General features: G+C 34.0%; 1 protein-coding gene across 1 annotated transcript; it reads right to left on the bottom strand.

Annotated features, from left to right (window-relative positions):
• Positions 1-2,516: 2,516 nt before the first annotated feature.
• On the bottom strand, positions 2,517-10,645 carry LOC144434977 (neutrophil cytosol factor 4-like). The gene is made up of 11 exons (XM_078123508.1): positions 10,495-10,645; positions 9,685-9,784; positions 7,913-8,069; positions 7,283-7,359; positions 6,460-6,653; positions 5,733-5,826; positions 4,889-4,987; positions 4,528-4,608; positions 3,985-4,046; positions 3,225-3,290; positions 2,517-2,727 (listed from the first exon to the last, which is right to left on the bottom strand). The coding sequence occupies exons 1-11, from the start codon at positions 10,518-10,520 to the stop codon at positions 2,517-2,519; spliced, it is 1,167 nt and encodes a 388-aa protein (XP_077979634.1). The 5' UTR covers positions 10,521-10,645.
• Positions 10,646-10,685: the final 40 nt, after the last annotated feature.

The raw sequence follows: 10,685 nt of genomic DNA, 5'->3' as shown, positions 1-10,685 counted from the left end.
TGTTTTTGCATGAAAGAAGAGTTAAAATGTTTATTCAAGACAATGTGATGCATAAGATTTCAGCGGTGGCAATTGCACTACCGAACATTGGTGCTGTTACTGGACACCTATGATTTAACTTAATACACGGCACTGAAATGTACAATCATTTTGACCAAAAAAGATTTTGAAGTGCTTATGGAGAGAAAGCTTGAATTCTGCCAATTGTGTTAATTTTCAAGAGATGGAATATATGTATTAAAGGATTGACTGCAAAGTTGATTTTGATTCAGTGTAAATGTTTTCAGGGTTTATTATATTTCTTTGTGTGTTTTGGATTAGTTTTTATAATGTTTGTTTCAATCATGCCACTATGAAAATTTTGTGTTGTAAAAATAAAAATCTAAATATTTCACTATATATATATATGATGCATTTGCAGTGTGAGTGTGTTATTTGCTGGGGAACGAGTGTGTAAACCTTTGAGAAGTGCGCCCTCTGGTGTTGAAGTATGGATGTGTATTGAAGTAGAATGTAAAGACTGGGTCAAAGGACTAAATTTAGTACTGTGAAGATGGCCAGATAACGAAAGTTGTACCACCACATACAATGCACTTGAATGTACAATGTCAACTGAATCTGTGAAAAAGTGTTACTGTTCCATTGGTGTTCAGTTTAAATGTACTTGTGTATGGATTTATACTCCTTAGACTGTCGACAGTCGTCCATGCCTGTTTTTGCTACGTTTTATCTAAAACTAAAGTCGTATGACCCTCACTATCAGTATGCGGTTATTGTAGTATTGCTCCGGATCGGAGCGAGGCAACGACTTTAGTTTTAGAGAAAACGTAGCAAAAAAGGCACGAACGACTGTCGAGTCTAATACTCAACTGATTTACTTAAAACATTGAAATAATTCAATATTGAATGTATTGATACAAATGAACGAGATACCATGAAAAAAAAAGAAGAAAATCTGGACAGTGGTATTTGTAAACCATGTTTTCTCCCAGACTGAAGATTAAATTTTATATCTGAAATTTCTCATACATTACATAAAGTTGATGAATTTGCAAGATTCCACTTAGAACAAGTTGCACACCAAAATGACTTATTTCACTTCAAATATAAATACTAACGGGGCATGTAAATACCAACATGAGACTCCTGAAGACGTCAGAGACAGTTACAATGACTGGTAAAATACATTTCTGGTACATTTCATGCAAGTATAATTCATTCACAAACCACAACAAACAGAGAAATTAAAAATCAACATCTTTATTACAAATCTCACAAAACATTTGGCATTGCAGTGTAAAAATTACTGTTTTTAATTATTGTTTATTAAAATATATACATAAAACATCCAATATTTATTATTCAAATGACAAATCTTATGATTTTATATATTATTCTTATTTAAACATTTGACATAAAATTGTTCAACAATACAAATACACAATATGATTCATATTTTTGATGTAGAAATTTACAAAATAACATCACTGCATGAATATGTAACATCACACACATAAAGGTATAGAATTTAAAACTCAAAATACCAGAGTTGTATATTGGTTTGTTCTACTCACAAATCATCAATGCGATATGTTGTCATATCTGTAGCTTTATATCATGGAAATATGTGCCCTATGTCATCACTTCTGTAGTTCTACATCACAACAATGTGTATCTATGTCATCAGATCTGTAGCTTTACATCATGTATATATGTGCCCATTGTCATCAGATCTGTAGTTTAACATGATGAAGGGTTTATGTCATCACTTCTGTAGTTCTTCAACACATCGACGTATCTGTGTCACCAGATCTGTAGCTTTACATCATGTATATATGTGCCCATTGTCATCAGATCTGTAGTTAAGGGTTTTATGTCATCACTTCTGTAGTCGTCAACACATCGATGTGTCTATGTCATCATATCTGTAGTTTTACATCACCGAAATATGTGACCATTGTTATCAGATCTGTACTAACTCTACATCATAGAAATGTGTGCCCTTTGTCATCACTTCAGTAGTTCTACATCATGACAATGAGTGCCCTATGTCATTAATTCTGTATCACAAGATCTACATCACAACAATGTGTGTACTGTCATCAGATTTGTACACTAGCTCGATTAAAAACAGCTGATATTTCAGACAAGTGTCATACATCTAACTTGTACATGATACGATTCAGCTATTCCAAATATTACTTTGATAAGATTTAAAAACTAGTACATCAGTATCCTAATTCTCGAGTCATAATAAAAGACCCCTTATGTTACTTGTATATCACCACTTGGCTGAACAACTAAAAAATGGGGACTACTATACTTCACTTTTGAAGAGTTGGATATTCACTGAAAAGCACAGTAAACGGATCTAAGTATTTCAACGAGGAAAATATTGCAAAACGTAATCACATGTACAAAAAAATATTGCAAAACGTAATCACATGTATATTTTTAAAATTAATGCAATTGTACACTTATTCTGCAATCACACTGAGGAAAGAGTCACAAAGTGACTAGTATCTGTACGGGTTTACATTATACACAGAATAATCCCCTTCTTTTGAGATATGTAATTCCCATGGTACATAACCAGAAATTGCTTGTTGAGGATTAACTGATGCTTCCACAAGTAGCAGATCAATATCGCTCTGGTCTTTCAGCATTATCAAATCTCCTTGTATATCCTGATAGTTAAGTATGAGGTTTTTACTCCCAAGAGAGCTCCTGATGAATAATTAATATAGAACATACGGTAGTAATTCTACTAAAATATTTATTACAAATTGGCTCCAAAATCTCAGTTTTTATACAACTGGTGTATTTACTACAAGAGCTAAAAAAAAAAGTACAGTAGTCAGCCATGTTTGTAAAGAATGATTTTGAAATCAATAATTGTAATTGAAAGCAGCAAACAAATAAAGATGTGACGAAGAGTAAGCTAAAAGTAAAATTTAATGTGAAAGTATGAACACATACGTTTCTTTGTATAAATATTGTAGAAAAACAATTTACAAAATAGTAGTTTTTTGACTAGTTACACATACTGATCTCAAAGTTTTCAAAAAGACGAGACCAGAGTTGAAAGGGCATTATGAATTACACTGAATCTAAAACTTGTAATGTAACACTGCTCAGTACAACGATTACTTTTCTGTAAATGTTATAAATTGGTTTAATACTTTTATTGCAGAATTCAAACTGAAAACAATATCTTAATTTACCTGACTGCTTCACAAAGTTTGGGATATGTTGGCTTGTCAGCTAATTTTGGATCTACATCAATGTCTCTGAAAAAAAGAGACGAAATAACTGTCAATGCTTGGTAAGATAAACTATATACTGGTATTAGTGTGTTTCTCTCATTACACCACATATTTACAGGTTCTTATGTTCTTGACAGTGTTTCATTTATGGTGAACAATCAAACATTTTGTTGAAAGCGCATCTTGTCACATTCTGAAAAATGTTGAAATAGTTCAAGAATTTACTGTATTGACACTGACCAAAATGTTTTGGTTGTTAGACATATTTTCAATCTCATGTTTTGATTACATACACTACACACACTACAATGTCAACAATAATCTAAATATTTTAGTCATCAGGTATTTTCCAGTACTATACTATATTACCATTTTAAAACGAGCTCTACTGTAAATGAAACCCATTGACACTTCACCTACAAAGTTCTCAAAGGCATTGCTTCATTAAGAATGTCCATACTAGATCTACTGTAGATCTCCTACTCGCACCAAAAGTAGATGGAACCTCCTGACACTACATCTAAAAAGTTCTCAAGGTACTGCTAGCTTCATCCACAAATTGTCCAAAGTACATGAGTCTCATCTACTTATAAACTGTACATCTACATCTATATCTCATATACAAAGCCTTCACACAAATATATAAAAAACTTGTGTACTAGTATTTGCCACCAATTGATGGACCAAAGGTTTGTAAGTACAATGTACCAGTACTTACTTTATGGAGCCTTCATAATAACATCTTATCACAGTTGTTGGTGAATCATCTTCCCACTCATCCTAAACATACACAAAAATAGAAAATATTGCATGAATATGATGGTGTGTCATTGGTTTATTTTTTCTTTATAATGACCATATTAGTTTGTTGAACAAACAAAGATCAGTCCAACTACAGAGAATGCACATTTCGTGAGGAGACTAGAACTTGAGGAGAAAGATACGAGTTTGATATTGAACTTGGTCATATTACCTATTCTACCAGACCAAGTTACACATTATAAAATATTTTGACTTGGGCCAGTAGATAGGTTGTAAAAGCCAAGTACATTAAATTTTATATTTAAACTACATGATTGAAATGTTGTATGGATCACAACATCTCTAACTTTCGGTGCAAAGGATCCAAATAATTGCTTTGTGTGAAAAAGTGTAAGTACAAGGGGATTAGAATATTGAGTACATACGAAAAAACCAATGTCTATTTTGATGACTTGAAATTTCTAGATGTCATCATTCAAATCTGAGACAGAGACTTTACCTCCCATCCTGCATCTATAACATCCTCTATTATCTTGACAAATGGAGCAGGAACTAGTCCAAGCTTTCCATGATGGGAACCCTGACACAAAGAACAAATTGATATTATAGTATCATTAAATTCATGATAAAGACAGTATGGGTGCTCAAGTGATGAACCAACAGTGTCAAATAAATTGAAAAAATGTGCTATGATTTGTAGCAAGTACATGTATCCCCCTACTTCTGGATAACCTATGGAAATTACATATATTTAATATCAAAACATTAACTTTATTCCTCCTCCCCCCCCCCCCCCTGATATTTATCCCCTTTCAATTATCTGTAGACATTAGAGAATATACAAAATGGCATGTCCTTACCTCAAACCAGTTGGCATCTACTTTACTAATCAATGGTATTACATCACCTTTCTTGAAACTTAACTCGTGTGAAGATGTGGAGTAAAAATCATGTAAAGCCTGGTGGAGAAAAAATGGACAACCATCATGAAATTTAGTATATCATTTATCATATTGGCATACTAAGTGAAAATGTTTGAAATTGAAAATGTGAAAATAGTATACCATTGAAGACAAATTCACACCAAAGTAAACTAAAAGAAAGAAAGAAAGTGTGAGAGAGATCTGAGAGAAATGAGAGAGAGAGAGAGAGAGAGAGAGAGAGAGAGAGAGAGAGAGAGAGAGAGAGAGAGAGAGAGAGAGAGAGAGAGAGAGAGAGAGAGAGAGAGAGAGAGAGAGAGAGAGAGAGAGAGAGAGAGGGGGGGGGGGGAGGGAGGGAGGGGGGGAGAAATGGTGTTACTTTTATACTGGGAATACATGCCATCTTCATTCCTGGTTTAAGAATACCTTATTTGAAGACACTACATGTATGTATGGCAGTAACAGTACACATACATTATAGAAGTTGACAACATGTCCTGAACTTCTAATACCAGGGATGTAGCTAATTTGTATTAAAAATTGGTAAAGTAAACCTATGAGAGAGACTCATGAATATGCCCAACAATAGATTGGTGGTGGTTGAAACAAAGAATTTTTAAAACACAAATTCCTGAAAAGGTAGCCAGTAAGAAATTGTGGAGTAGCTGGTAGTGTTTGCCAGCTACTGGCCCTTACCTACATCCCTTAATAATGTATATATAGGTTTTTAGCCATCTAGATGAGAGAGCAATGGTTAGTTATCCTAATTATTACAAGTACCTACCTCCATTCTTGGTCCACTAATTGTTTTCACTGGCTGGACTGTAGCAATGGGGGGCTCACCAGTAGATTTTATTGATGATGTAGGCTTAAATGTTCTGTCACAATAAGAAGATAAACAGCATCGTTGGTACTAAATTAAGTAGTCTAGTTCCCGACGGTGATATTGTTTTCATACTTTCACCATCTAGTCAAGCCTGTGACTTGAGGCGTTAATTGTGGTCTGAGCGAAGCACGAACAGTGCATGTCAGTAGTAATCCATCACAAATTGACAGGCTGTTGTCATCGCTCAAACATTTTTTGACCTTTCTCATGTTTATAGGACTGATACGATATGCAAATGTCCAACCAGGACTCCACCTCCTGTCTCTTTAAACTAAAATCATGTGGGGATGCAACGTCAGCATGTTTATATGAATGCTGTTGGGGGAGCACAGAATTCTGTGCGAGAGTCATGGGCTTGACTAGACGGTGAAAGTTGGGAACTAGACTATTTTAAGACACAAACATTCTTCTAGATGTTCAACTTATGAATCTTTGGCATATAGATCATTGCTAATACCTGGTGTGTTTTTTTACTGTTTATACATTTCATGAATCACTGAATGTAAAGACAGTTTGCAAATGTGCCAATGACTACCTATAATTGAAGCAAAAAAATTGAAATTCTTAAGTCTGATAAATGAATATTTGAAATTATACAAAATTAACACCACTCTACAATACATACGCTCCTTTCATCTCTTCAGCTCCATCCACTTCCTGTTGTCTTGCTTGCAGCCTAGCTTTCTCAGCTGGAGTCACATATTGCACCTTCCCATCAGGTCCTTTGATGACTGGGGTATCAATATCAGCTGGTGTTTGACTTAGAAAATCCAACACTATCTCATGCTGAGAAAATTTGGGATCAAGGCTAACTAGTTTCTGTGTGAAGGAAATTGACATCACTTGTTAGAGTAGTGAAGGATATTGACATCACTTGTTAGAGTAGTGAAGGATATTGACAACTGAGAGTATAAATTATTATGAGGCAAGAAGAAGTTGTGAAATACCAATTCTAAAATTAAGCTGTGGTTTCTCTTCAGAATAGTGTTTTGTACACGTCAATGGTGTTACATAATTGAACTTAGTCAAAATAAAGCTTTTCAGCATTACTGTAATGTTTCATATAGCGATCACAATACAAAACTAGACTTGGTGAAAGCTAACACTTCAGTGCATGTACATGTATCAGTTTGCAAAAATGCCTAAAACTTCCCGTAAAGATGCATTTCAAATTAGGACTTTTATGGCATTTCTCACAGCATATATAAATCTAAAGGAAAGGCATTGAGTAAACTTACAGATCTACAAAATTTGATATTTCGTTACACATTTTTCATTATTTAGTAGTACAAAACATATAAACTGTTGAGAATAAGTAAATAGCACAGGATGAATCCATGTCAGTGCTAGTATTTGTGTATTGCACACCCAGACATCTCTTTGACAATAACATGACTGAGTTATGAGTATGTTTCTATTTATGTATCTTTAAGTTTCTATTTATTTACCTTTAGGTATCTATTGATGTCAGGTATCCGCTTATCTGCCACTTCTCGGACAGCACTTCTCTTCAGGTAAATCTTACCTGGAAAGGAGAATAAAAAGTTGTCACTGTTTTGTATGTTGTCTATTTTTATTGCAAAACCGTACTGATATCTTGTGATGGTTCTTGAATCTTATATCAAAATTTTTTCAAAACTTACAATAGATACATGTAGGCCTGGTATGTCTCTTTCAACAATGCACAAGTAAAATATATAAAGTACGCTGCTTAAGGGCCTACAGGTGACAACCTGCACTTCAACTAGCTGCACTTGTTGTTCTGAAAGTATTTGTCACAGCACCACACTTGTTGATAGTAAAGACAAGGTAGGGTTGGGTTACTAAAACCATACACTTTTTTCTCTTGTTTTTTTGGCTTCATATTGTGCAATTTTATCTAAAAATCTAGCCATTTTTATAAATGAAGAAATGATTAGAAAAGAATACAACAAATCAAATTTTGCCAAGATGCAAGAAAATTGGTACCGCATCCACAAGTGTCAAAAAATGACTTCTTTATACATACCACTGACCTAAAAGCGATATGACATGTATGATGATGGTTGATTTTGAGATCTAGAGTTATGTTAACTGACCTGGTAGTTCTGGTAATGTTCTTGGAGCGGTAGACACATTCCCTGCTTGCAATGGAAACCTGTCATCTAGTCTAGCCTGCAAACCATCAAACTGACTATATCGTCTGACTATGATGTAAGATCTCCTACTCTTCAAAGTCACTTCAATGAAATACACCTATATTATAAACACACAAAACAACTCACATAGTATAAATAACTGGCATTGTGGTAATATCATATCTGATTGTCAAAACACTTGGAATGTTTTGTTAAACACATAGTACACATATCATGCATATTTCTATGATTCTTTTTAAATTACATATTTACATATTAAAGCTGATCATAACCATTGTTATACAAATTTTTTAAAAACATAACATATAGAAGAATGAATGTAGTACACCTCTGATGATACCAATGAGATGTCAGTAAACATTTGGGCCTCACATCAAACATTTTTTTGGACTTTGAGTAGAAATGTTCATTTGATATATCATAACATATATTGTAAGAATATATAATAAATTTGGGATAATACAATATATATGTTTGGGTCATTTTGTCATACAACATCACTGCTTTGACCACAATAAGAATGATCAAAACAGCAATATATTTTGAGTGTTGAGACTGAGTTAATTAAAGATCATGGTCTATCCATAAAGGGCATGTTAGTCATTTCAATTTTTCCCCCAAATGATGTTTACTTTTTCTATAGAATAAACACAATGAGTCACCACAAATTGACATTTTAGATAAATCACCCTTTAGTGATAATAAAGAGCAATGTAACTGGATGGAAGAACAACTCAATGAACCATTCCAATGAATGTCTCCCTCTTGTGGTGAAGTAGAGCAGTATGTACAGCAAAAGGAGGAAGTATTTCTTAGTTACAATGGCAATAACACAGGTCTTAATACATACGGTTTACAAAAGAGGCTTTGAATATTTTTTATCTAGATATTCATTTTATTTACAGATCGACATGATTTTTTATGTTCTCTCCATATAAATTTGTCATAATATACATGGTTTTGATGTTGAAGTTCCATTTATCTTACCAGCCAATTAATGTCAGTGCTTTACATGACTCAGTGAGGGACCGGTGCACTTGATGAAAAAAATGTATTTTTCAACTCTTTCACATTAATAGCATTGACCATGAATGACATTTGAAACATACAATTTATCAGAGAGACAATTAATCTACTGCTCATACAGTATTGATGTCAAATGTTGGAGAAAAGTGGAATTAACACTTGATAAAAACTTTCCTGAAGTCACTTGGATCAGGTTACGCTGGCATGCTTTAATCCATTTTTTTACCAAACATTGAAGCATGATTGAAGTTGATAGCAATGAGCTATTGCATCAACATAATATCAAAGCCAAGGACCACAATATATGTTTACAGGTGAGGATGGGCACCCATCTTCTGTCTGAAAAATTTCCAAATTTTGAAACAGCATACATTTTTGTATATTGAAAACGAGTACCCAAAATATTTTTGAATTTAGCAACAAATGACAAAATGGATCAATGCTATTAACACATCCAGTGTTTTTGCTAAGGTCTGGGAACCAAAGTAACAGAGGAGGGAAATCTGGTATAATTTGCCAATTTTTCCATACCATACCGGTACCATACTGATACCATAATTTGTGTGGGGAACCCAAGTAAAATGATTGTGGAACGCGAGTATATTTTACCTTGCTTTAACCGCCCTTAACAAAAACACTGCACATTAACTTAACACACTATATAGTACTGTATACAAACTACTCACATAATATTTGGTTAAATTGGCAAGATTAATATATCTTCTCTTTTCTGTGTCAAAAATGACAGCAGAAACAACGATGTCCTTCTTAAGATCATACTTAGGTCTAGGACAGATAGAAAGCAAGAAAAACAGAGCAAGAAAGAATTGAAGAGGAGAGATCGAATCACAGATTATGTGTTAGTATTGGCTTGTTAAATTAATGCATTTTATATGTAAGTTTGAAGTTGCTTATAATTTACTCATCACAATTCAGGAGATTGCAATCTACATTATCACTGACAATGAAATAGATATACAGCACAAAATACAGCACAAATGAATACATGCTATATAGTATTTACACATTAATTTAGCTTCATAATACATGCATCTTGCATTTGCTTACATCTTGGTATTGTATGTTTGGGTGATATTTTAGTATGCATATGGTTTCATGGAGGTATATGACTTCAACTAGCTGTAGTCGACATGCATGTATTCAAATTTAAAAAAAATCATGCTTGAATCATTCATTACATTTCAGCACAGCTGGCTGAAAGTGTGTTTTTCAAATTCACTAAATACGAGTGAACTCGTGTGTGGCATTCTCGCAAACCAGAGCTGTAAACGAGGCCATGGTTTACGACGATGGTGTGTGGCGGGTTGTGTTGTGTTGTGTACTTGTAACTGAATTTGGAGTAGCGATCCAACTTCGACATCAAAATACCGTCTCCCACGTATGAAATAATATAATTAATATAATACATGACATGATGTACAACAATTTGTAGCAATGGCGTATACTATCAATATGCATGTATGATGTACACTTACGCGCTAGCCGCCAGGAGCGTGGTCATGTTTTCTCCCCCGTTTCCTTATCATGAAGAGATATGGAAAACTAGTGGGCTGTTGACTGAGGTGTGGTACTCATTGCACGTCAGAAAATCACCCTTTTCGTTGAGAGAGACAGAAGTTGGCAACGAGGTCACAGTTCAAAGGTCAAAGGTCGCTCACAATATGCA

This window comes from Glandiceps talaboti, chromosome 5, assembly GCF_964340395.1.
Source record: "Glandiceps talaboti chromosome 5, keGlaTala1.1, whole genome shotgun sequence".
Classification (NCBI taxonomy): domain Eukaryota; kingdom Metazoa; phylum Hemichordata; class Enteropneusta; family Spengelidae; genus Glandiceps; species Glandiceps talaboti.
Note: the sequence above shows the minus strand (reverse complement) of the source record. Positions and strands in the feature narration are given on the sequence as shown.